This window comes from Gossypium arboreum, chromosome 12, assembly GCF_025698485.1.
Source record: "Gossypium arboreum isolate Shixiya-1 chromosome 12, ASM2569848v2, whole genome shotgun sequence".
NCBI lineage: Eukaryota > Viridiplantae > Streptophyta > Magnoliopsida > Malvales > Malvaceae > Gossypium > Gossypium arboreum.
The window spans coordinates 12,301,200-12,328,932 of NC_069081.1; the positions used below are offsets into that span (position 1 = coordinate 12,301,200).

The 27,733-nt window shown below is 33.6% G+C and overlaps 2 protein-coding genes and 1 long non-coding RNA gene across 5 annotated transcripts; all 3 read left to right on the top strand.

Annotated features, from left to right (window-relative positions):
• Positions 1 to 7,766: 7,766 nt before the first annotated feature.
• LOC128285648 (LEAF RUST 10 DISEASE-RESISTANCE LOCUS RECEPTOR-LIKE PROTEIN KINASE-like 2.7) lies at positions 7,767 to 8,824 on the top strand. The gene has a single exon (XM_053023498.1). The coding sequence runs from the start codon at positions 7,893 to 7,895 to the stop codon at positions 8,727 to 8,729; it is 837 nt and encodes a 278-aa protein (XP_052879458.1). The 5' UTR covers positions 7,767 to 7,892; the 3' UTR covers positions 8,730 to 8,824.
• Positions 8,825 to 12,622: 3,798 nt separating this feature from the next.
• LOC108484667 (LEAF RUST 10 DISEASE-RESISTANCE LOCUS RECEPTOR-LIKE PROTEIN KINASE-like 1.3) lies at positions 12,623 to 13,977 on the top strand (the record flags this gene model as incomplete). Its single annotated transcript, XM_017788543.2, has 2 exons — positions 12,623 to 12,971; positions 13,042 to 13,977. Coding segments are annotated over 2 exons (1,146 nt in total), but the record flags the coding sequence as incomplete, so codon positions are not given.
• A 1,540-nt stretch (positions 13,978 to 15,517) lies between these two features.
• On the top strand, positions 15,518 to 16,836 carry LOC108481426 (uncharacterized). 3 transcript variants are annotated; one of them, XR_001870749.2, is made up of 3 exons: positions 15,518 to 16,198; positions 16,275 to 16,378; positions 16,461 to 16,836. It is a non-coding gene; the product is annotated as an uncharacterized LOC108481426 (long non-coding RNA). The 3 variants fall into 3 exon arrangements; XR_008276114.1 differs by having other exon boundaries at positions 16,316 to 16,378; XR_008276113.1 differs by having other exon boundaries at positions 16,316 to 16,836.
• Positions 16,837 to 27,733: the final 10,897 nt, after the last annotated feature.

Here is a 27,733-nt window from a genome sequence, read left to right on the forward strand (position 1 = left end):
CAATCTTATTTGAGTTAGTTGATTTAAGATCACAACTCCAAACAACTCATTGATTTAAGATCGCAACTGATATCATTAAGGTTCACTGATTTAATATCAAAGTTGATATCATTAAGGTTCGTTGATTTAAAATCACAACCTAACTTTATACAGTTTAAGATCACGAACAATTTTATTTGAGTTAACTGATTTAATATCGATACTCCAAACAACTCGTTGATTTAAGATCGCAGCTGATATCATTAAGTTTTATTGATTTAAGATCACAATCTAAGTTCATTTGATTTAAGATCATGAACAACCTTATTTGAGTTAGCTGATTTAAGATTGCTACTCCAGACAGCTCATTGATTTAAGATCGGAGCTAATATCAAGATTCTCTGATCTAAGATCACAACCTAAGTTTATTTGATTTAATATCATGAACAAGCTCATCTATGTTAACTAATTTCCTAATCTTTACTTGTTAACTCATTTGTGGTGACAACTTGATTATGTGGTTTGCTTAAATAAATTTACAATCAAACATCGCACTATTTCAATACAAAATAAACATAGGTTTTTCATTTCATATTAAAAAGAAACAAGTACAATGAAAATAAGGAAATTATCAATTAGCGTTGTTATCTTTGGGGTTAGCGAGCTCTTCATTCTCTCCTTCGTCTTCTCCTCCATTTTTATCTCTTTCACCTCCTGTAGTGAGAGCTAAATTAGTCTCAATAGGATTTTCACTGAAAGTAAAGTCTGCTAAGACTCTTCCATTCTTCTACAAATTCCTCCCAAGCTACTCCAGAAGGAAAGTAAACATCGTAATCAAATTGAACCCCAATATGGTGACTAAAAGCATCAAAGTATACCCTGCGAGCATTAAAAGGACCGCTAACTTCTTGAGTGTGAAACAAGAAGTTAGACTTTAAATTTGGAAAGTAGTCCTAAAACTTTGCATGGTATCAATTTTATACTTTTCTTGAGCCTCTTCATGGCTCTTCACTAGTTTAGTTGTGGCAAGCTTGTGTTGCTTGTCCATGCCTTTCATGGTCGCTTTCAAGACATTCTTATTAGCTCGCTCACCTATGATCTCTCCATGTAAATTTTCAACATCTTTATCAGTAAGGGTAAGACTCTCTTGTAGCCTCCTATTTTGCTCCACTAATTTCTTATTTTCTTCATCTAAGCTATTATGTAATTCATGAGCCCTTTCTATTACCTCTGTGGTAGACTAATAAACATTTTCAGTTTCTTTCTTTTTCATTTATGCTTTACCAATACCCTCAGCGATCCCCACACTAACCATTCTAGCTTCAGCTAAGATTACTTTGAGTAAAAGTGTAAGCTCCTATAATAAAGGTTTCTTTATACAATTAGATTATTCAGATGGACAGATATGCTTTTTCGCTTCTTCGGGAATGAAAAATTTCCATTGTTTGCTTATCTCATTAGGATTGAAAGGAAAATTTTCCTTGCTGTTCGCATCACGAAAATAATGTTTCTATCTCACCACCAGAAGAAGTGAACTTCATGGTTCCACTAGGAGGGCTATAATCAACAATCACCCAAATGTATCTTCAGTTGGTGGTCTTCTGGTTAAAGATCAACAAAAAAGTTAGGGGGAGAAAGAATTGTTGCAAGGACTATAGCAATAACGACCACATCACCAAATGTTTCAACATGATCTTTTCCTTTCTTTAAATGAAGCTCCATTGCTGCACTACCCTCATATTCATTATTCAGTACAATGTTAGTAGTTCTCAAAGTAGTCTTCTGTTATTTTCTACAGCTTGCACTCCCTTCCCTAGAAGCAGTACTAGAAGGGCCACCTTGCACATTCTGCATAAAGGATCACACATCCATGTACTCGTCAATCTCTCTGGATAAATTAGTAGATTCTTTTGAACTCTCTTCAACATCATGAATTGTGCCTGCATCATCAACAAATGTACTGTCAGCACCAGTAGTTAGCATAAAAGGGTACCCATCACTTTCTGGATCCTCTGAAAGTTTTAAGGACCATAAACGAGGCTTTAGTTTACGAAAACTATAAAAACAATTTTTAGGTTCCTTTTTCTTCCCTGAGAGTATTAGCCTCAAATCATCAATGGCTCTATGTGGCCAGCGAACTGCATAGGCAGTAACCTCACAATGTTCTCACCATTACCATCATCAATAGGCCGCATGTAACAGTCTAATTTCTGTGAAATCGGAATAGTGGTTTCGAGACCACAAATCTGAATCCGAAAAATGAAATTATTTAAATTTCATAGAATGATTGGTATTATGATAGGAACATTGCATGAAAATTTTTATAGAAAAATTTTATCAATTATGTGTCTAATTGCAAAAAGGACTGAATTGAATAAAATGTTAAAGTTGTATACTAATAACTATAAGGATTATATAGCTAGAGAATTCAAAATGTGAGGTCTTTATATGACAATTAGGTCATTGATGAAAAACATGCAGATATTTTTAGTGACTCATCCATGGAAAATTGGAAAGACGCAAGGACAAAATTGGAAAGTGAATAAATTAATATATGATAAAAGATTAAATAGAATAAAACTTATTATATATCATCATCTTCTCCATAAAATACATGGAAACCCTAGGAGATAGAAAAGAAATTTCTCAAGCTTGAATTGGTAAGTTCTATGTTTCAGTTTTAGTGATTTTTATATTTTTGAAATCGGAAAAGATTAATCTCTTTATTTGGGGGATTAACTTTAAAAGAAATTAAAGTTTAGAAAATTACCCATGGATGAATATGCTGTAAAATGAAAGTTTTTGATAGAAAATGAAAGATTATTGATAGATAAACCACTTTTACAAAGTGATTTTTAGTGAAAACATATGTAGGGACTAAATTGCAAAGTAGTGAAATTCTTGGAAAAATTCTAAAATTTATGAAATCTATGTGCTGTAAAAATATGTTGGAATTTTTAATAAGCTTGAAATAAGGAGTAAATCGCATGAATTTCAATTTCCAAGCCTAGGGACGAAATTAAAATTAATTAAAAGTTTAGGGGCAAAATGGTACTTTTGCCTAAAATGTGAAATGGGCTTGATTGAATGTAAAAATCATAGAATTGATGATTAAATTTATTTATATAGATCCGGAAGTGTCGAACAAAGAAAAAGATCGAGGGAAAAAAAAGTTTCGGATAAACAGATACGATCAATTATCAAGGTAAGTTCATATAACTAAATTAAGCATGTAAATGTGTTGAATTGATTGTTGAATTATGTGCATAATGATTTGTAATTGGTATGTACATGTAATAAACCAATGTTGATTTGTGATTTACATGTAAATGATGAAATATTACATGAATCCGTTTGAATATTGATTTCCGATTGGACAAGTGATTACCGTGTATATGAGATCCTGCATATGTTGTAGTAAAGGTTGTTCCGAAAGGATAATCTTTTGATCTCATTATGAAAAGGAATGTAAACCAAAAAGGTAATACTTGAAAAGGATTTGTGTACCCAAATGGTACAACTTGAAAAGGTTATGTATACTTTGTGTGTACATTTGGAAAGGTTAGGTATACTTTGTGTATACCATATGAAAAGAAAAGTTATACTTTGTGTGTACCACTTGGAAAGGAATGTACACCTCAAGTGTACAACTGGAAAAGGAAAGGTCCATCGAAAATTCAATAATTCAGCGGTAACGACATACATAATGATATAAAGAGAAATGGCATGATGAGCTCATCTATGCATTTTAGTATTTTTGGAAAATAATCAATTGGTTGAATGATTGTGTATAGGCCTTATTTACTAATTGACTAAGTTAATGGACATATTACTTAATGTATAAATTACTTGATGAACATGAACGGTAAGTGTAGTTTGATTATATGAACTTACTAAGCATTAATGCTTACTAGGTTTATATTTTTTTTCTTTTTGATAGTGCTCAAAGCTCGTGAAGGTTGGAATTGGGTTGGAGCTATCATCACACTATCAATCCCTTTATTTTTGGTAAAAATGATAAATTTATTTTTGTTATAATGGCATGTATAAGCTTTTGTAGCCAAATAACAACTTAATATTTTGGTTTGTAATCAAGTCATTAGAGTGACTAGTGAAGCATGTTTAAGATTGGTATGTTGTGGATTAATATAAAAACATGTTGTTTTCAATGTTAGAAATTTGTTGAATTGGTTGGTAGATACTAATAAATTTTGGTATAGGAAAATGGTTAAGTTTGGGGTGAGAAAAGTGGTCTAAAACGGCCTATTTTTGTCCACATGATTAGACACACGGGCGTGTGTCTAGGCCGTGTGTGACACACGGTAGGCCCCTAGGCGTGTGAAATAACTGTGTGCCCCCTGCTTCCTTAAATATGAAGTCAGGATAGTACAAAGGCAAAAGACATGGCTGTGTGTTTTGGCCGTGTGAAGGACACAGGTTTCAAGCATAGTCGTGTGTCAAAATCGTGTGAAAATGGCTTAAAAATGGTGAAAAATCAGTTTACCACACGGCCTAGCCAAATGGACGTGTGCCCAGGCCGTGTGCCCCTTTGATGCTTAAGAAATTGCAAGTCAGAATTGCCCACGGGCTGCCCACACAGCCATGGGAGCCACACGAGCTGGCCATATGGGCATGTGCCCCTAACTTCAAGAAAAAATTTTCAAAGCTTTCCATAGTTACCAGTTTAGTTCCAAATCACTTCTAAAGCATGTATTGGACCCCGTGGGCCCATATTAAGGACTTTATGGTGAAATTTGAAAATTTTTGATTTGGAATGGAAATTTATGACTCAGTTTTGTACAAATGATAGTGTATAAGTCCGATACTACCTCGTAACCCTATTCCGGTGACGGATACGGGTTAGGGGTGTTACACAGCCATCCATTAGGACTCAAATTTAAGAGGCAGTGTTAAAATACATTCTTAATAGTTAACACCTCATTCAAATCTAGTACGCGATCATTGCGAAGTCTATAATACTAACCCCACCCAATTTCAAACATAATCTCTCATTTTTTCAAGCATACACTTTTGCTTTAGTTAGAAAATCAAAACCACCTTTAAGCTTATACTCAAATCGTATGTACTTGCAGCAGTTTAGGCAAAAGTTTGAAGACCAATTCGAGATGATTGATTCTACATCTTCGCAAAAAGAGAAATAAAATAAACCCACTGAATCCCATCGATTGCGCGCTTTCAATTGGTACAAATTCTGGAAAACGAAAATCAATGGCACTTTCTCCCATTGACTACATTCAATGAAATATGACATTGTGACCCACCATAAAAAGCCAAATAACTGTCCCGAGCTATCTTGTATTCATCACGATGATGATAGAAGAAGGAGTGAAATGGTAAATGGAAACTTGTCTCAATCACGTGCAGTGGAAGTAGAAACTCCCGTAGGGGGTATTGACCGCCTCCGGACATACTAATGTCCAGAGTGTGAATACTGCAGGAAAAGATATATCAGTGAAGTGGTATCTGCAAGTATACGGGTCCAGTTGTAATATAGTTACAACGAAGTAGGTGAGTACTCTGAGGATCGTACCCAAGGGAGGCTACTGTTAGATCGATTTTAATCTGAACATTGAAAGATCTAATTAATACTCTACATCAGTTATAATACGAAAAAATAATAAAATGAGTTTTTGATAAACAATAAAAGAAAGAAAGAAATAATAAATCAAGAGATAAAAAATAGAACAAATCAAATCTAATTATTGGTGACTAGCTCGCTTCGGTAATCTCTATTAATCGTTGCTTCGGGTTCTTTATCAATCAACTAGTCGCTAACCCAACAAGATCTTCCGATTTTACACTCAAATAACGAGTCGACAAGGACTACTTATCTTTCTACCTCACAGTCCAGATCGGTTTGGGGTCAAGGTGTTCACAGATAGGCCATACCAATTTTGGGCTAATTTCCACCTTTATAACTTCCTAAAGTTTTCAGGCTTAAGGTATAATCCCCCATAGAAGGATTAGCTCCTCATGATTTTCATAAACAATATAAAAATGATATAAAGATAGAACATGAAGAATGATTCAAAGTATAAAGTTTAAGAAAACGCCTGATTTGTATTAAGAACGAAATTAATACACAAGTTTGGTTGTTTCCACAAATCAGCCCTCTTGAGATAGAACAAAGAACAACTGAAAATAAATCTAAAACCTAAGAAGAAAGAAAAACTAAACTGAATTTAAGAGTAGAAAACTAGACTGAGAAATTAGTCCCCCTAATATGTGACAAATGAGCCTATTTATAGATTTCAGGTGGTTATCGTCTTGAACCCTAGGTTAGTTGACATTCTCGAGCTTCAAGTTTGATTGTGTAGACCAAAACACCCCTTGACTCTTGTTTAATTCTCATCCAAAGTTGATGTCGCGACACACATGGACCTGTGTTCGACGTAGAAGTTAGTATACTCCTCTTAGGATATCTTCAAAGGTATTTCGCGACACCTTTAGGCTATGTCGCGACATCAAAAGCAATCTTATGATTTCTCCATTCTACTCCCTATGTTGCGAGATACATTATTTCGTGTTGCGACATAGTGACCAATATCGATTTAGTATGCCTTCTAGTGGTCTTCTGCACACTTATAAAGTTCATTAGCTCACTCTTAGGCCTTATTCGGCCCCTAAGGTCAATAAAAGACTCAATTTTCACATTTTATTGAATTTACCGAAACTTACTAAAACATACTTAAATCTTAATGATAATGCTTAATTTTCAAGCTCCTAAAGTACTCACTTCACGGCGTCGTGAAGAGATGTCTTGAACAATATGGTTGCTTCCTCTTGTCCTAACCATTGTGTTCTAATAAACCTAGAAAAAATAACAAGAACAATGGAAATTTTAAGGAAATTACCTCTGAAGTTGTTTTTCTCAACAATGGCTTCTTCTTTAAAATCTCGGATTCAAACAGTTTAGTTTTTAGGGCTCAGGCAACCTCCTTTTAAAAGGGTTTTTGCATTTTAACGATTCATGTATCCGAGAATAAGGGCACAATCAATTGTGTACAGCTGTAACACTTCTTAACATGTGGCGAAGTGTACGTTACAAGTTAAAACACAAGGCGTATCTAATAAACTTCTCTTTATGTGACCTATCATCTCATAAAATCAGGTTCTAAGAAGAGTCTCTTTATAACTCTCCTTCGAACCATGTGGGGGAGAAATTGTTATGATATTCACTATTATCAACTCGCTACCTGATTGGGTCTTGACCTGTACTCTACACGGTTTGCACTTTGGGTTCGCATGTAACGTACTCGCACCTTTCTATAAGACCGCACGATGTGGGTTCACACCATCATATAGGTGAACCTACATCGTATAAACCCTAGAGTAAGGTATGTGTTGATATGCATAGGAATCTACCTACGATATCACATCCATGAATAATAACCATATCATATAAATGACAGTTTAACTCATCTGAATAAGAGACACCCTAAAAAATACTTAACAAATATCAGCTATCAACAATTTTTTTTTTTACTTTACCCGTAAGAATTCTTTATATAATCTATTTAATTTGATTTTGATATTTGATTTATTCAATTATCAAATCAATTAGTTTAGGTGTCTCGTTGACTTTTTAAGAAACTAGAACTCAGTTTACTCCTTGTGAGTCTTGATAGTTATAAAATACAGTATTACAAATTTTCCCCCTAGCAACTCATGGAAAATACAATACAATACACCAATAAATTATAGGACTAATTTACATACATATGTAATATAATATTCCTAGGCTACCTAGACTTCCTTTTACCGGAGAATAATGATGCCAATAGAAGCTTCCCTTTGAAAATTTGTCAAACTCAATGGCCATCAATTTGATTATATATGATACTTAAAACCAATTCATCTTCAAATTCTCTGGCCTCTCTCTCTTTTCGAAAATGATGCCTCCCCCTTGGTTCATCTCGATCTTAACCATGATCCTGAGTCTTGCCCCGAAATCTATGTCAGCCAATGATGAGAATGCTTCAAGCTGCAGTGCACGAATCCATTGTGGAGACATTCAGTACATTGGTTATCCTTTCTGGGGATTGGATCGACCAGAAAGTTGTGGCTACCCTGGTTTTAGGATGAACTGCAATGACGATAACCCAGAGATCTCAATCATGGCAGCCACATATCGAGTCCTTCATATTGATACATCTTCACAACTCCTCCAACTAGCTAGAATGGATTACACCGAAAGTATATGTCCCACGTATCTCCTCAACTCCAGTTTTTATTCAACCCCCTTTGCATACAACAGGGAGAGTACCCTGGATATATGGCTGTTTTACGGTTGTCAGCCTCTGACAGATGTACAAAATAACTCTACATCGACTCGCGGGATTTCTAGTCAATTTGAGTGCACAATAAACGAAACAAATATCATAGGTTATTATTTGACGAGAAATGTCAGTGAAACGTCCTTTGACACCGTCATACGCAATACCTTGGGATCTTGCAATTACAGTGTGAGTATTCCAGTAATGAGTTCAGAGGTTCCATCATTGGAAGAGATTAGAAATTTAGATATTTTAGAAGAAGCGCTTAGCCTTGGTTTTGAGCTGCGTTGGTATGCAAACGATTCCATGTGTAAGTCATGCGAAGACTCTGGTGGGCAGTGTGGGCACGATCTCATCACAGCCGAATTTATATGTTACTGTTCAGATGAATCTTATCCCCGCGATTGTCGTCTAACGCCGCAAGGTACTTACACCTCCCTTGTTAACTCTTAAAATCATTCATTGGATTTTAGTCTGCATCGATTTAATCAAATTCAATTGATTCAAACCGGTTGAGTTTATCGGTTTTCTAAGTTTTTAAAAAATAATTTTATATATAGTATATATCAAGTTTGAGTGGTTTCAGGTTTATTTTAATTTTATGTTGCTCCATAGGTAGATTTGCCGTATAGGATACTGAAACTCGTCCATCTTTTGCAGTGGTTACCAAAATTTCAAAAAGAAATTACTTCTCCCAAACGCAAAATAAAATAAAATCAAGGTTTTACTATCATTGACAAAACTCCCATTAATTTTTCTATGTATTTGACAAAACTGTTGAATTACTTTCAGTCCCACAAGTTCCATCCATCAACCATCAACCATCAACATTCCAGTTCTATCCTCATCCAAATCCCAATGTCAAAATCCTCCGGCTGCTATTACTTTAGAAGTTTTCATACAGAAACAATTTTCCCTTCACCCACATTAAAAAATAAAATAAAATATTAAAAATCTATAAAACATTCAAAGCTTGCTGTTAATTAAAGGGTTAAAGATGAAAATTATATATGATTTTTTTCAATTACAATTTGATGCATGAGTCTTAATATAATGCAATTATACAAATAAAATTTTAAATGCAGTTTAAATATATACATTAAAATTTAATTTTAATTCAATTATATACATTTAAAGAAATAAATAATCAATTCTATTTATATATTGAATAAATATAATCATTGATACATACAATTTATTAATACAAAATAATATTATATTAAAATTTATAAAAATTAAATCAAATCAATACTTAATATATAAATATTATACAAAAATCAAAATTCCTTTTATCCCCACTTTAGGCACCTGTTTCCTTAATTTTCTAGATTAATCGTCATTATTGTATCATTCTATCATATGAAAATCTCTATTGGTTTCACCTTTACTTCAAACCTAATCATGTCGCACTACGCTCTTTCACATTCATCATTAAATATATACTAGTTAAGAATTATTAATTATCATTTTAAAAATAATTTAATATTTTCCTTTCATTAATTATATAATTTTTTATAAATTTCTCAATCAGCATATCATATTTGACTTTTGTTCATTTTAAAATGATTCTCAAATCATTAAAAAACATGCTAAAGTGGATTCAAATTATTTAATTGCTCACTACCAAAAATATAGATTAAGTTAAAATTTAATTAAATATAAATATTAATTTCTAAAATAAATATCTATAGGTATTAGTTTCCTATAAGTTTTCCCCATGTTCTATCTTTTTCATTTATTTCCAATTTCCCTTTATTTATTTTTATATTTTGGATGAAACCATTTCTAAATTTATAGTGTGACTATGCTTTGTTGCAGTAGAATAGGAAGGCTAAGTTGCCTCTTCTACATTCAAAACGAATAACATAATTGCTTAAATAATACTGTATTAGCACATGATCGCGTGGGTGGGATAATATATTTATAAACAATTTAGGTATAAAAAGGTTTATTATTCAACACATAAAATTGAAGTTTTAAGGATTTTAATGTTTTTATGTTTAAGTTTAGTCATTTGTAAATTTATTTTAGGTTTAATTTTTATTATAAATTTTATATAAAAACATAAAAGAAAACAAAAATATTCTCGTAATAATTTGAATATTTTTAAAGAATTATTATTTTATTTGATACTTAAGTTTAATTATAATGTTCAATTTAATATTAAATTGATATTAAGTGGTTCAATAAATGTATGACATAAATGCACATAAATATTAAATTAGAACAACCAAAAAAATTTAAATACTAAATTAAATATTATAATTAAACTCAAAATTCAAATTAAACCGATACTAAATAATATATCAATTGGTTTTCAAGTAAAAGATTTTTATGATAATTTTCTACCTAAATAGGTATTTGATCACACCAACTCATACTTTTTAAATTAATAAAATATAAAAACCTAAATTTCATAGCTGATGTGGACATGTAATTTTTAATCAATTTTGTGTTGGGTATTTTACGCCGTTGTTTGACCGCTAGAGTCACATGTTCATCGTTTCTCATTTGTTTACTCTCATGTTTTCCGTGTTTTACGTTTCCAAGATGTTCAATTTTGATTTTCATCTCACCATCTATAGAGTTATTCATCTATTTTAATAAAAATACAAGTTGGTTTCACATACCATATTACACTCTTCTATTTTTTTTAAGTCTTATGTTAGGTTTAATCCACTGAACTTCTGAAAAATAATTTCTGGAAAAGTTAATATTTTTAAAGTTTAAATGAATTCGTGTAAAATACTTTTTATTATTTGATAAATTTTTAAAAATATTTCATAAAAGTTTTCAATCAAATAAACATACATTTAAGATTATGATAAGTAATGAATTGATTACAAAGTGATGTTAAGATGAAATTATAATAAATAATAAATCTTCATGATATTAAAGATTAAATTGTAAACTTTGTAAAATTTATAATTGAATCAAGAGAAGTGATATGCATGAAAATTAGTCATGTGAAATCAGATATTATAATGAATTATTTGATTGAAGTACTTATATGGTGAAAAATAAATTACATGGTAATAGGGATTAAATTGAAAAAAGTACAAAAGTTTAAGTGTGAAACAATTTAATATATGAATAAGGAAATTATGGTAAAATTTTAATTAATGTGTTATGAGATGATGAAATATGCATAAAGTATTATAAAAGTAAATTTGTGGGAAAATATGGAAATTTTATGATAACAATGACTAAATTGTTAAACTTGAGAAAATATGTGGATGAAATAATAGAAGTGAAATACATAGAAATTTGATATGTGAAACAAGATATTGAGATAAATTATGTGATTAAAATGCAACAAGAAAGAAAATTAATTTAATATGATTAATTAGTGAATACTGAACTTTAACCCCATGTTTGGGTTGGGTATGAGAGTGTTATAGTGAGTAGAGCCTGATCATTTTGAAAAATATCTTATGGAAAAGAATTTGATAAGATATTTTACGAAAATAAAGGGTAATTCTACGTTGTCCATCCTATTTTACATGAAACAAATATAAGAAAAAAATTAAAAATAATATCCGTAAAAGCTTTTACATTTAAACAAATAAATCCTTCACTGTTGTTTGAAATTAAACATGACAACAAAGGATGTTTCTCTTTTCCTATATAAATACTATTACCATTGGTGCTTAATCGATTTCCTTCTCGGTTATAATGGTTAATTTATTTTTACAAATAATAAAAATATATTAAATTGTGATATTTCATGAAAATTTTATATAATAAATTTAAAATTTTAATATAATATTAAAATATGATTTTTGTTGAAATAATAAAGTTAAAGATTTAATTTTTTTGAATCACATTATATGTTGTAAATTTTATATAAATTAAATTATAAGATTATTATAAAATAATGGACTTTTAATAACTTTATAATTAAATTGAGAATAATTGACATTAATTTAATCAAAATTTTAAATATAATATATATAGATATAAATTAATTCATAATCGAATGATGGACTTAACCAAATTCTAATATATATAAGAATAAATTGATAATATTTTTTAATTAAAATCTAAACAAACTTCCATCTGTTCTTTTTTTCAAAATTTTTTGCTTCTACAGCTGATAGGAATTGAGCTCCATCACCATCACTGTAACTGAAGTCCAAAAGTTAAGCACTTTTGCAATGCACCTTACTTAGGATAGGGCAAACCGTGGGAAGAAATATTGGATTAATTTTCCATGGTATTACTAATTTAGGATGTTTGTACTGTGGCAGGTGAAAAGAAGGATGTGGGCCTTAGAGTAGGTATTATTTGGTTACCATTATCACCAAGTGTTGTTTCCGCAAATGTTTTTAGTGAAAAGTTGAACTTTCTCTTTGCTTTATCTTCTTTCTTCTTTAGGCCTTGGGATAGCTGGTGCAGTTATAGCTGGTATACTTATTGGAATCGGGATTTTATGCTTCAAACGAAGACAACCAGCAGCCGGGGTTAAGAACAAGTACCTTCCAACACCTCCCTCAAGTACAGGACCCTCCACTACTTCTACTACTCATCTGTCTCAAACCATCCCTTCATATTCCCCCTCAAATTATGACATCGAAAAAGAAAGCACTTACTTTGGAACTCACGTCTTTCGTTATCAAGAACTTGAGGAAGCCACTGATAATTTCAATCCTGCTAAACAACTTGGAGAAGGAGGCTTTGGCACTGTTTATTATGGTAAGACATTAACTTCTCAAACATAACTCGCCCTTCACCATTAATTTCCTTGTATTTGCTTCATCATTAGGTATGCTCAGTGATGGGCGCGAAGTTGCGGTTAAGCGCCTATACAAGACCAATTTCAAGCGTGTTGATCAGTACATGAATGAAATCGAGATCTTCCCTCGAATACGCCACCCGAACCTTGTCACACTCTATGGATGTACGTCGAAACGTAGCACAGAACTTCTCCTTGTTTACGAGTACATTCCTAATGGAACCGTAGCTGATCATTTATATGGGAAGCTATCAAACAGCGGTTTCCTTACTTGGCCTATTAGGCTGAGCATTGCAGTAGAGACAGCGAATGCACTAGCTCACCTCCATGCATCGGATATCATACATCGCGATGTTAAGACGGCTAACATTCTCCTAGACAATAGTTTCGAAGTAAAAGTAGCTGATTTCGGTCTTTCACGATTGTTTCCTGATGGTGTTACTCATGTCTCAACTGCTCCACAAGGCACGCCCGGTTACGTTGACCCTGAGTATTTCCAGTGCTACCAGCTCAGTGAGAAGAGTGATGTTTATAGTTACGGAGTGGTCTTGTTTGAACTTATATCCGCAAAACCGGCAGTGGACACCAGTAGGCACCGAGATGATATTAATTTGGCTAACATGGGTATGAACAGAATAAGGAACCATGCATTGCATGAATTGGTTGATCCATCTCTTCGATTCGAGAACGATTATCCGACGAAAAAAATGGTGACTGCAGTTGCGGAACTGGCTTCACGGTGTTTACAACAAGAGAGGGATATGAGACCTTCCATGGAACAAGTGTTGCAGACATTGATAGGAATTCAGGGTGAGCAGATAGGATAGCAGAAAGCGGAAAAAGAGAATCTAATTGTAGGCGTCAGGAAATTAGCTAAACACCAAACAAAACCTTTTTTTCCCCGTTGGATCGGCAGTTTCATTATTCAATCATCAATAAATTGCGTTAAGTACAAGCATTTTTTAATATAGCTTTTTCAATATCAGATTCAAAATTTGCTCCATTATCGTGCAAATCTTTCCTAGAAAATTCAACTACTATTTTTTTTTCCCAGGAAAATATAAAAGAGAAGTACAATAAGAAGTCAAAAATGAGATTTGTTTGATAGATACAAAAGATATTTGAAAGGGTTCATATTAAAAAAATCGTACTGAAATGCATTTTTGGAAAACGCTTGTTTTCTAGTAGCGATGGAACTTCTAACACTTTCAACTCACCTACTTAAAATAATGGAAAAAAAATTGTTTACTAATAAGCATAGGAATGTTTTAGAATCTAAAGAGAAGTAAATGATTAAAAGAATGACAAATCGGAGTTAATTTCCCACCATTACTAATTCATGTATCAATCAGTTATTGCTCACAAACTTTGTCGATATTAGTAGTAACAATAGAAACCGGCAGAATCATTAACTCAGGAGAAGCGGGTGGGAGAAACTATGCCAATTTGACATTTTTCTTTCTTTGCCTAAGTGCTTTTGTACATCAATTAACCCAGATAATAATAATAATAATAATAATAATAATAATAATAATAATAATATGAAAATTTTCTCTTTACCGTGGGTGACAAAATTGAAAAATAATTTGAGTAATTAAATGAATGCGTCTAAAAAATTAAAGTGATCAAATGAGTAATTTGCGTTATCTTTTATTTGGTCCGATGATAAGACTGAAAGTGTTCTTCATCCCTTGAGGAGATATTTTATTATGTTCCAAGAAGAAAATGAAATTGGCTCCATATGCCCTTTTTGCTTTTTATCTATCTACCAATAATACATATACAAACCTGGAAAAAACTTTGAAATAACAGAAAATATTTTTATTTTATCATATCACTAAATTAATTTTAAAAAGAATTATAATTTAATTTAGAATTATTAAGTTAAATAATTATACTAATTTTAAAATAGAATTATTATTTAGATTGCACTCTAAGCATAAAATATAGATGATTATCATTTATAATTATTTGTTAAAAATGAGTTAAAATATTTTTTAAATTTATGTTAATTTTATTGATGTAAAATAGAATTATTACTTGAATAGAACTCTAACCCTCTTAATTATCACTTAATTAATATTATAGTTATATACTAATTAAAATTAAAATTTATCTTTATAAAAAGCATCGGTAATTAGGCATATTCAATAAAGTAGTATTTAATAAAATTTGCTAATGAAAAATAGAAAAAAATGAAGTCAAGTCATGTTTTTTTAAAGAGGTAATATTGAATCATATTCAAAAATAAGGCATTAAAGAGTGCTTAAAATTATATTAATTGATGACGAGGTAATATAATATTATGATATTATTTTAAAAAAATTCTATTTGTTAATTGTTTGGTGCAAGAGAAAACTTTTCATATGTTTTTTTAATAAAACATATTAGGCTTTATTACTTTCAAATCGAAAGCAAACAAAACCCAAACAATTCTACAGAATTAAAAAAAAAAATCACGCAGACCCAAATAAAAGGCCCAAGCTTATCTAAAAACAATATCAAAACAAGAAAGGAAACTCTAAAAAGTCTATACCACCGTTCCATTGCCCAATTAGCTCAATCCTTGGCAACCGTCCCAACAGCTGCAATTAATTTCAATTTCCGACGGTTCCAAAGTGTAGAGAGAAGTGAATAGCGTTTCCTTTCATCTTTCACAGTAACTCTCTCTTGCTCTGTTCCTTACCACCGCTTCACCTTCTTTAGTCTGGTTCCCTTGCTCTCTCCACTGTCATCTAATGCTCCGCATACGAAGGGACTCCCTCCTCCAGGTAAAAGGACTCACCCCCTCTCAGTTTTTCTTTCTCAATCACGTGGGCTAACTCATTGGACGATCTTGGTATATGGTTGAAAAAGATCTATTGAAATTTGTCTCTCAACTGATGTATTTTTTTATATAAGCATCGATTACTGATGTATCCAGATGTATTACCGACTTTTCTTAACTGTTGACAATGAATCGCCCTCGATTATTACTCGCACCCAACCTCATTTTATACCAGTTTGCACTGCTCGATGACAAAACCCCTTTATGGGTCTCCGCTCGTGAAAGTACCACTTCCCCTTAAACATTCCTTGCCATAATACCTGAAGCCGATCGTAATATTTATCCGTCAAAAGCGCCATCAAAGTTGATTTTAATGGTTGAACCCATGGTACCCACCAGCACACCAATCCAGTTTCTTTTGTAAGTGTCCTCTTTTCTGTCTCAGTAATCTCTGCAATGTAACCTCTAATGAAATGTGCTATATCCCTCTCTGTAGCAAACTTTCTCTCATGGACCCTTATGTTCCTATCTCGCCAGATAGCCCAGAGTGCGTAGCAGAAAAGCCGTCGCTAAGTGATAGAACATGCATCAAATACCCCAGTAAGCCAATGTCCAAATCCCCAATCTTGATTACTTAAGACATGCGATAATTTAAGATCTGACCATACTTCAATTGTTCAAGGCATACTCGAAACAAATGATCCATTGTTTCCTCCTCCCTTCCGCACCGAGGACAACATGATGTATTCACAAGTTTATTATATTTCATGTTAGCTAAAGTAATTCCAATAAATTTTTCAGATTGTAATTTCCTAGGGAGGTTTAGGCTCCATAGCTTTTTTGTAGAAATCACTAGAAATTATTTGTAAAGTGTAAGCACTAGAAACTCCCAAAATCTTCTGTAATAGTTTATAAGCACATCAGACAGAAAACTCCCATGAAGACTCACCTCCCCACACCAACCAATCATCATGGGCCTCTTTTGCAAATGGAATATGAAGGATTTGAGTTGCATCTAATGCCGAGAAGGTGATGGGTTTCGGAACCATAAAAAATAATTCTTACAATAAAATAACTCTAAACAGTAGTAAAAAGTAGTAAAAAGTGGTAGTAGGGTCGAGTCCACAAGGATTGGATATTATAATCAACTTTCGCATTTAACTTGTGATTAGAATTTTTGTCGTGCCAAAAGTCGTGGCAGAAGTCATGCCCATGACTTCAAACGAACCTGTTAAAAAACAAACAAATTAAGGGAGTTTTGAAAATGTTTAGAAAGTAATAATCGAAATAGCATAAATAAACAATTAATTAATATTGGAAATAAATTTAAATTGGGAAATAAATTCAGATAATAAGTCTTAGCCCTAGAGTTGGTGGATTCTAGATTTCTGAATCTATTCTCAAAAATTAATTTTCTCCTCCAAACAATAAGTTAGTTATAGCAGCCAAGAATGTCTTAACCACTAGTTCTTCCTCTCGAAGTAAATCAACCCTTACTGATTATCTAACCGAGATATACGTGTTTCTAATTCAAGATTTCGGCAGTCTTGTACTCTGAAGAACCCAACTCAGATTAACGGCCTCAACTACGTGGGTCGTTTAAACTCAATTACTTCTCCATTGATTTGTTCTTGGATATCCGAATACAGCACGACCAACTCGTTTCTCTAACTGTCTGCAAACACGAATCCAACCCAACATGCACTTTTTGACTTGAAATCGAGTTAACTTTAAGAGATGAGTAGTCATTCCTGATACTTAGGGAAATATATAAATACTGATTGGAAGGATTTTTAGCATGGATATGTAACACCCTTAACTCGTAACCGTAGTCAGAACAGGGTTATAGAGCATTACCGGAGTTTATAGAACAAATATAGATAATTCATATCATTTACTACTCATATCCAAAAATAATCATATTATCCTTTGGATGGACCCTCGAGGCTCAACTTAAAGATTAGAATCAAATTGGGACTAAATCGAAATATCAGAGAATTTTTTGTGAAATTTAAAATTTTTTCTTTAATACAAGGGTCACACGTTGTAGGCCGTGTGGCTCACACGGCCAAGTGATATGCCCATGTCTTAGGCCGTGTGGGTATTCGATGTGAGGCACATGGCCGTATCTCAGCCTGTGTCCTTACCCTTGTAACTCTCTAACTTATACCACACGACTTGCCACATGCCCGTGTTCTAGGCTATGTGATCCATTTAATTTTCACAAATTAGGTGCAGGTTTTACGGCCAAGACACACACACACGCCCTTGTTCTAGGCCGTGTATCACACGGTTGAGACACACGCCTGTCTCTGCTCGTGTGTTCAATTCTTAGCATTCTATTTCTCAATTTTAAGATGCAGGGGATACATGGCCAAGTTACATGCCCATGTGCCAGGCTATGTGTAATACACGGTCAAGACAAACGCCCGTGTGTCTACTCGTGTGGACAAAATAAGGCAATTTCTTAACCTTATTTTTCACCCAAATTTTACCTTCAACCTACAATAACATTTGCATACATTTTCCAACCAATTCAAGTCAGATAAATCAAGCAAACATCATTATCATGTATGAAATAGTATCACATATTCATACGATCAAACTTACCTTCTTGCAATAATTTATATTTTATCCTAATTTAATTTAACCAAACCACATACATATAAGCTAGACATGACATATATTTATAAACTTATAATAACATACAAAAATAATCCACTTTTAACCATTCCAATGGCTAAGTTACAAACAACTATTTACATGCCAACATAGTCCAAGTTAATCTATACATGCCATTATATCAAAATAAGATTACTTTTTATACCAAAACAAGCTAGATGATAATGTGATGATACTCCGACCGATCTTTAACCTTTACGAGCTTCCGAGCATTATAAAACAGAGAAAAGAAAATCTAGTAAACATTTAATGCTTAGTAAGTTCGTATAACAGGAATTTAGCTTACCATATATTTACATTTAAGATAAGCATACAATAATGTATCCAAGCAATTTGGTTTGTAGCCTAAAACACAACTTCACCAATCATGTTAGTCAAGTAATTCACATAATACCAAGAACATATATGATCTCATCATTTAATGTCTTTCATATACACATGCTTTCCATAATATTTTTCTATATTACATGTACATTTTAATGACGAATCATTTCAAATTTAGTTTAGCCATGTCAAAACTTTACCCGTTGAATTTATTTAAAATATCGATAGATACACTTATATAGTACACTTTAGTAACACTACTATAATTCGTCAATTCATTTCAGGAGGTACCCAATTAGGGCACATAATCGGGAAGCACCTCTCGAGCCTTGTAACAGAAAGCTCACACAGAGCCATTTCGAGAAGCTCATAAAGAGCCTATTTGGAAGCTTATCCAAGCTATATAACGAGAAGCTCATAAGAGCCATAATTGGGAAGTTCACAAAGAACCTTGTCGGGAAGTTCATAAAGATCCATATCGGGAAGCTCTGGATGGCCAATATCAGGCAATTCAAGCGAGCATTATCGAGAAGCTCATAAAGAGCCAATTTAACGGAAATTCAAAAGGAACCTTTAATTGGGATGCTCATAAGAGCTAAGGTGTGTCCACAACAAATGTAGGATCACAACCTATCGAGACACTCCGAAGAGCTATAACGGGAAGCTCGCTGAACCATATAACTGGAAGCTCGAGACGACTAATAACGGGACGCTCTTTTGAGCTATGGTGTGTCCACAACATATGCTGGACTATAACCAATACGGGAAATCCTGTATCCATCGACTTTCATTTATTCAAATAGGATTTGACATTTATCAGGTATTATCGAATATTTAGATCAATTTCACATACATGATAATTATACAATTTACATATACAACATTTAATTCAAACATATAAATGTACTCAATTTAGATACACGAACTTACCTAGATATTTATTTGTATATGAATTGTAACACGTCTTACCCGTATTTGACGCCGAAACAAGGTACGAGGCATTACCGAACTTAAACACAAGCAAACATACACATCAGAGTCATAAATTTTTGTCCAAATTAAAAACCATTCACATTCAATCACATTGTCCCTATTACGTGCTTACGAGGCCCAAAACATGTTTTGGAAGTGGTTCGGGATTAAACCGTGAACTTTAGAAAATTTTACAGTACTTCAAATTTTTTTCACTAAATAGGGGTCACACACTCGTATTGATATGGGACAAGCCTGTGTTCTGAACCCGTATAACTCTCTGTTTGTCACCCGAGAACAAATTGAAGACACACGGCCAAGTCAGGCGCCCGTGTGTTAGGCTGTGTGGTCGAATTAAAATTTATGATTTTTTATACAATAGGTGTAGACTTCATACGCCCAGGACACACGCATGTGCCTGAGGTCGTGTCATCTACATGGCTGTACTTAATTCTGAGCATTCTGTTTTGCAAAATTAGGGTGCAGGGGACACACAGCTTAAACACATGCCCATGGGGCAGACCGTGTAGACAAAGATAAGGCTATTTATCAAGCCATTTTGCCACCTTTTGATGCATACACCTACACCAAACAAACATAGCACCAATTCAAGCATTTACATACAACCAATTCAGCCAGAATCAAGACAATCATATAAATTGCTTATACCAATTCAAAATGAGTAAAATCTGCTACTATCTATCACACCAATTCAAAACGAGTAAAATCCAACATTCATGAAAGACATCATCATATAAATTGCTTATACCAATAGTAGCTAATTTCAAATAGCCTTATACAATATAAACTTTCAACCAATATAAGCCAACATATTTGGCCAAATCAATTATGACACATAAGAAAATGACCAAGTCCGCTATACATGTCATAACTCAAAATGTTGTAATCATTGGTTCCAAAATAATTGTTGATAGTGTGAGTAAGCTATAAAACTTAGTAAGTTCCTATGCAAATAATAAGCATCATAACCACACATTTACATACTATTAGTATAATGAAAATTGGCATGAATGTTATAAAATCTTATAGTCATACTTACCCAATCACCACCTTACTAAAGTTTCATCATATATCGAGCTCATTACATATGAGTTTTAAGTACATACCTCTACCACCGCATAACATAACCATAGTATTTCATAACTTTGACATTCTTGTTGAACACTCGTAATATTAACGGATACTCGAAAATCTTGCACATAAGTTCCATATATGTAGCCAAAGTTACCTCGTATCTTATCATAAATATAGACTCGTTTTCGAGCTATTCCTGGGCCTGCTCACATAAGTTGTCTGTCAGGACATAGCTATTCAGTGCTGCTCACACAAGCTGTCAAGTATCTGCAACTTATGCCGAACTTCCTAGCCATTGGTAGGACGTACGGGACCAGCACCCAGATCACATAATCACATTGGTTCCTAGTGACATGTCACTCGTATCCTATTCTATTCCAAAGGCTCAATTGAAAATTTTCGTATGTCGAAACTTCGTCGAGTACGTTCAGAGAGTCATTCACAATTCATACAATAGTAAAACATGTAAAATATAAATACAACAGTTCATTATTTACATATGAACTTACATCAGTACAAAAATAATGAAATTTGACCTAATCGTCAAACACTTTGTTTTTCCTTCGGTCTAGGTCCAAACCTCATTTTTCTTGATCTATAATAACAAATTTACCTTATTTAATACACGTTGTTCAATTTAGTCCAAAAATCATGTTTTGAAAAAATTACATTTTTGCCCCTAATATTTCACATTTTTACAGTTGTCCCTAGGATCGTAAAATGATTTTCATCCAATTTCTTCATTATCCAAGCTTAGTCGAATCTTTATTATACTCATACCAGCTCACATTTTTCATTCAATGACACTTTTACTACTTATTTTGTAACTTTAATAAATAGGTCATTTTTGACATTTTTACCGAAAATCACTTAGCAAAAGTCATTTTTCTAACAACAAACATACATTTTCTACCATTGGCTATCAAAATACACACATGTCTAACATGGCTCAAACCCTAGACCTTAATCATACCTCAAATTAGTGCTAGAAATAGGTAGATTAAGTTACAACGACTTTAAAAATGTAAAGACCATTAAAAATTGGGCAAGAACGCACTTACAATCGAGCTTGGAAGTGGCCAAACCCTAGCTATGGCTTCCCCTTCTAATTTTTGGCTATGGTAGGAAGAAGATGGAAAAATTTTGGCTTTATTTTGGCTTTTTATTTATTTAATTACTAAATGACCAAAATGCCCTTTTCTTAAAACATAAAATTTCTCTTATCTAATGTCCATTTTTGTCCACTAACTTAACAAATGGTCTAATTACCATGTAAGGACCTTCAATTTAAAATTTCATAGCAATTAAACACCTCTAGCATATAGAACTCAAGTTTTGCACTCTTTGCAATTTAGTTCTTTTTGTTAAATTGAGTGCTCAAACGTCAAAATTTTCAAACGAAATTTTCACAAAATCATTCCATAAAACCATAGACTATAAAAATATAAGAAAAATAATTTTTTCTCTGTCAAATTTGTGGTTCCGAAACTACTATTCTGACTAGACCCAAAATCGAGCTATTATAACTCTCCCTCTTTAGAGATTTTTGTCCCCGAAAATCTTACCAGAAAATAGGTTTAGGTACTATTTTCTCATAGCTTCCTCGGGTCCCCACATAACCTCTTTGACCCCATGTCGTTGCCATAACACTTTTACTAAGGCTATACTTTTATTTCTCAACTGTTTAACTTCCCGAGCTAAAATTTATATCGGTTCCTCACCATAAGTCAAATCAGGTCAAATCTTAATTTCTGTTAGAGAAATCACATGTGAGGGATTAGAACAGTATCGTCGCAATATCGACACATGAAACACATTATGAATCCTTTCCAACTCGTCGATAAATCTAACCGATATGCCACTAGCCATATCCTTTCAATACCTCATATGGCCCAATGAAATGTGGACTTAACTTGCCTTTATAGTCAAATCTCAGAATCTTCTTCCACGGAGATACTTTTAGAAATACTTTATCACCCATCTGAAATTCAATATCTTTTCTTTTTAAATCTGCGTACGATTTTTGTCGATCTGAAGTGGCTTTCAAGCAATCACGAATTACCTTTACTTTTTTTTTTTCAATTTCTCTAACCAAATCAACCCTGTGAATCTGTCTCTCACTAAGCTCTATCTAATACAATAGAGTTTGACACTTGCGGTCATACAATGCCTCATACGGTGCCATCTTTATACTCGAATGAAAACTGTTGTTGTAGGCAAATTCAACCAATGGTAGATATTTCTCCCAACTACCTTCAAATTCTAGAACACAACATCGGAGCATATCTTCAAGTACTTGAATCGTTCTTTCAGACTGACCTTCGATTTTCGGATAAAATGCGGTACTAAAATTTAACTTCGTACCTAAAGCCTCTTGTAATTTCTTCCAAAATCTTGAAGTAAACCTCAAATCTCTATCCGAAATAATAGAAATAGGCACTTCGTGCAATCTCACAATCTTAGAAATGTACAATTCAGCTAACTTATCATGTGAGTAGTCAGTATGTACCAGAATAAAATGAGCTGATTTCGTCAATCTATCAACAATAACCCAGACGACATCTTTCTTTTTCAGAGTCGAAGGCAAGCCAGTCACAAGTCCATCGTAATTCTGTCCTATTTCCACTCGAGTACCATCACTGGCTGTAGTAAACCCGAAGCCACTTGGTGTTCAGCTTTTACTTATTGACAAATCAAACATCTAGAAACAAACTCTGAAATATCTCATTTCATACCCAACCATCAATACAATTTCTTCAAATCATTATACATTTTCGTACTACTTGGATGAATCGATAAACAACCACTGTGTGCCTCATGTAGAATTTTTTGAATAAGTTCATCATTTTTCGGTACACATACTCTATCCCTGAACATTAAACAATCATTGAACTGATCTAAAAGTCTGTATCACTACCCGATTCACACTGAGCTCTTTTAGCTTACAATTCATTATCATTTTTCTGAGCTTCACAAATTTGCTGAATAAATACCGGTCTATCTCTTAACTCAACCAAAATTGAACCATCATTAGACAAAGTCAATATCGTATTCATAGCTCTCAAAGCAAATAAGGACTTTCTACTCAAAGCATCTGCGACTATATTCGCCTTTCCCGGATGATAGCCAATCACTAGCTCATAATCCTTCAGTAACTCGAGCCATCTCCATTGTTGCAAGTTCAAATATTTCTGAGTCATCAGGTATTTTAAACTCTTATGATTAGTAAAGATATGGAATTTCTCACCATACAAATGATGACGTCAAATTTTGAAAGAAAAAATGATGGCGACCAATTCCAAATCATGCATCGAATAATTCACTCGTGCGGTTTCAACTGTCTCGAGGCATAAGCTATCACTTTGCCCTCTTGCATCAACAAACAACTCAAACTATTCAATGATGCATCATTATAAATTACAAATTCTTTTCTTGATTTAGGTTGTACTAAAACCAGTTCCTCAGTCAATAATGTTTTCAATTTCTCAAAACTTTGCTGACATTTTTTGGACCATTCAAATTTAACATCTTTTTGCAACAACTTGGTTATCAGAGTATTGATCATCGAAAATCCTTTGACAAATCATCGATAATAACTGGCTAAACCCAAAAAGCTTCTAACTTTAAAGACATTCCTTGGTGGTTTCCATTCAACAATTACCGAAATCTTACTTGGATCAACCTGAATACCATCACCTAAAACAATATATCCCACAAATTTGACTTCTCGGAACCAAAACTCACTTTTATTGAATTTAGAAAATAATTACTTATCTCTCAAAGTCTGTAATACAGTTCTCAAGTGCTAGGCATGCTTGGACTCATCTCGAGAATTAATCAGAATATCATCGATGAACACAACTATAAACTTATCTAAATATGGTTGGAAAATTCTGTTCATCAAGTCCATAAAAAACAGTAGGTGCATTAGTTAGTCCGAAAGACATAACAAGAAATTCATAGTGCTCATACCTTATCCTAAAAGCAGTTTTCGACACATCTGACTCTTTAAATCTGAACTGATAGTAGCCAGATCTCAAATCAATTTTCGAGAATACTGTTACTCTTTTTAACTGATCAAACAAGCATCAATCCTCGGTAAAGGATACTTTTCTTTATAGTCATCTTGTTGAGCTGTTAGTAATCAATATAAAGTCTCATAGATCCATCTTTCTTCTTTAAAAATAACATTGGAGCACCTTAAAGAGAAAAACTAGGTCTCGCAAAACCCTTATCTATCAATTCTTGTAACTAAGCTTTTAATTACTTCAATTCAGTCGGAGCCATCCTATACGGAGCAATCGATATTGGTAAAGTCCCAGGTACTAAATCAATAACAAACTCTACTTATCTGACCGGTGGTAACCTAGACATTTCTTCCGGAAACACATCCGGATATTCACAGACTATCGATACTAATTCAGTTTTCAATTCAGACATATTTGTATTCAACACATAAGCAAGATAAGCTTTACAACCTTTCCTTACATACCTCTGAGCAGACATAGATGAAATCAAAATAGGCAATTCATTTGATTCATCAGTTTCAACCCAAAGAACCTCACCATTTCACATTTCAATTTAATAGTTTTCTGTCTACAATTTACTATGGAATCATGCAGTGTCAACCAGTCCATACCCAAAATAACATTGAATTTGTCAAATGGAAACAAAATTAAGTCAGCTGGAAAACAGTGAACTCGAATCATCAAAGGACAATTCTTGCAAACTTTATCAACTAGCACATACTTGTCTAAGGGTTTTGACACTTTAATCACAAATTCAGTAGACTCAATAGGCAAACTCTTACTAGATACCAAATTCACACAAATATAAGAATGAGTCGATCCAGGATCAATCAATGCAATAACATTAGTATCATAAAGAGAAAATGTACACGTAATCATATCGGAAGATGATGCATCCTCACGAGCACGAAGGGCATAAGCTCTAGCAAGTGCTCTGGCTTCAGATCTCACTGTTGTATCTTTCATCACACCTTTACTGTTAGTTTCATACCTAGTATTTCTCGGTGGCCTACCCCTATTAGTAATATTACTCGGCCTTACACTTTGAAATTCTTCTTTCTCAGCCATCTTACGGCAATCTAGAATAAAACGCTCTTGGAAACCACACTTGAAACAAGCTAGGTCATTCATCCTACACTCACTAGGATATCTTCTTCCACAATGTTGACATTCAGGTCTGTTAAACCTAACATTACCCACACTTTCCATTAAAGTACCTTGAGATTTAAAACTCGAATATTGCTTCTTGTGGTTCTGTGCAAATAACCAGCTGACACATTCGAATGAGAATTTATTTCTCTAGATTTCTTTGACTGAGTTTGAAATGACTTACTCATCGGCCTTTTTCTAGCATCTTTAGCATCGCTCTCGGATTTTCTTTTCTATTTGCTTAGTTATTCGGCTTTGCAAGCTCTTTCAACCAATACAACAAATTCCTTTAATTCCAAGATTTCAACTAATAGTCAGATATCCTCATTTAGCCTGTCTTCGAACCTTTTACACATAATAGCCTCGGAGGAAACACACTCTCAAGCATACTTACTGAGCCTGATAAATTCTCATTCATATTCCGTCACTAACATTCGACCCTGTTTCAGCTTAAGAAATTCTTTACACTTCTAATTGATGAACCGCTGACTGATATTTTTCTTTCGAAATTCCTCTTGAAAGAACTCACATGTAACCTCTCTCTTGGTACCACAGATACTAGTGTCTTCCACCAGTGATATGTTGTGTCCCTCAATAGTGATATGACACATTTCAAACATTCTTCGGGTGTACATGATAATTCATCAAATACCCTGATAGTATTCTCAAGGTAGAACTGGGCTCTCTCGTGGTCATCATCAACATTAGCCCTGAATTCCTCAGGCCCTTGTTTTCAAATCTTATCAACCGGAGGCTTATTCTGTCTTACCAAATCTACACATTGAGGAACTATGGGAATTGGTTGAGGATAAAAAGGGGTGGAAATGTTGAGAATTCGAATTTGTTCGAACAAACTCCGAATACCACTCATTCATCATGTGGAGGAAGGCTTCTCTAGTCCCTCCTCCCTGACTGACCGTGGGAGGTCTCTTTTCGGATGACGTTGCCCCTTGAACGGGAGCCGGTGCATTACTTTCTACATTATCAGTTACAGCTCGGTCGGGATTCATTTACTATATGAAGACATAGTTTAAAATTGTCAGGAGTTATCACACTATCACAGTTATCACACTATCAAAGTTCGTATATCGCATGTATAGCTAGACTCTTACACATGCTACGCTAGTGCTAGAATCGATTAAACCGTAACTCTAATACTACTAAATGTAACACCTCTTACCCGTATTCGACATTGAAACTAGGTATGAGACATTACCAGACTTAAACATAAGCAAACATACACTTTCGAGCTATAAATTTTTGTCCAAATTAAAAACCATTCACATTTAATCACAATGTCCCTATTATGAGCTTACGAGGCCCAAAACTTGCTTTGGAAGTGATTCGGGACTAAACTGAGTACTTTAGAAAATTTTTCACTAAACAGGGGTCACACGCTCGTGTCCAAAACCCGTGTAACTCTTTATTTGTCACCCAAGAACAAATTGAAGATGCGACCAAGTCATACGCCCATGTGCTAGGCCGTGTGGTCGAATTAAAATTTATGATTTTTCATAAAATAGGTGCAGACTTCATACGCCCAGGACACACGCTAGTGCCTGAGGCCGTGTCATCTAAAAGGCTGAGACACACGCTCGTGTCTCTGCCTGTGTGGCCAATTTTGAGCATTCTGTTTTGCAAAATTAGGGTGCAGGGGACACACAGCCTAAACACATGTCCATGGGGCAGACCGAGTGTCGTACAT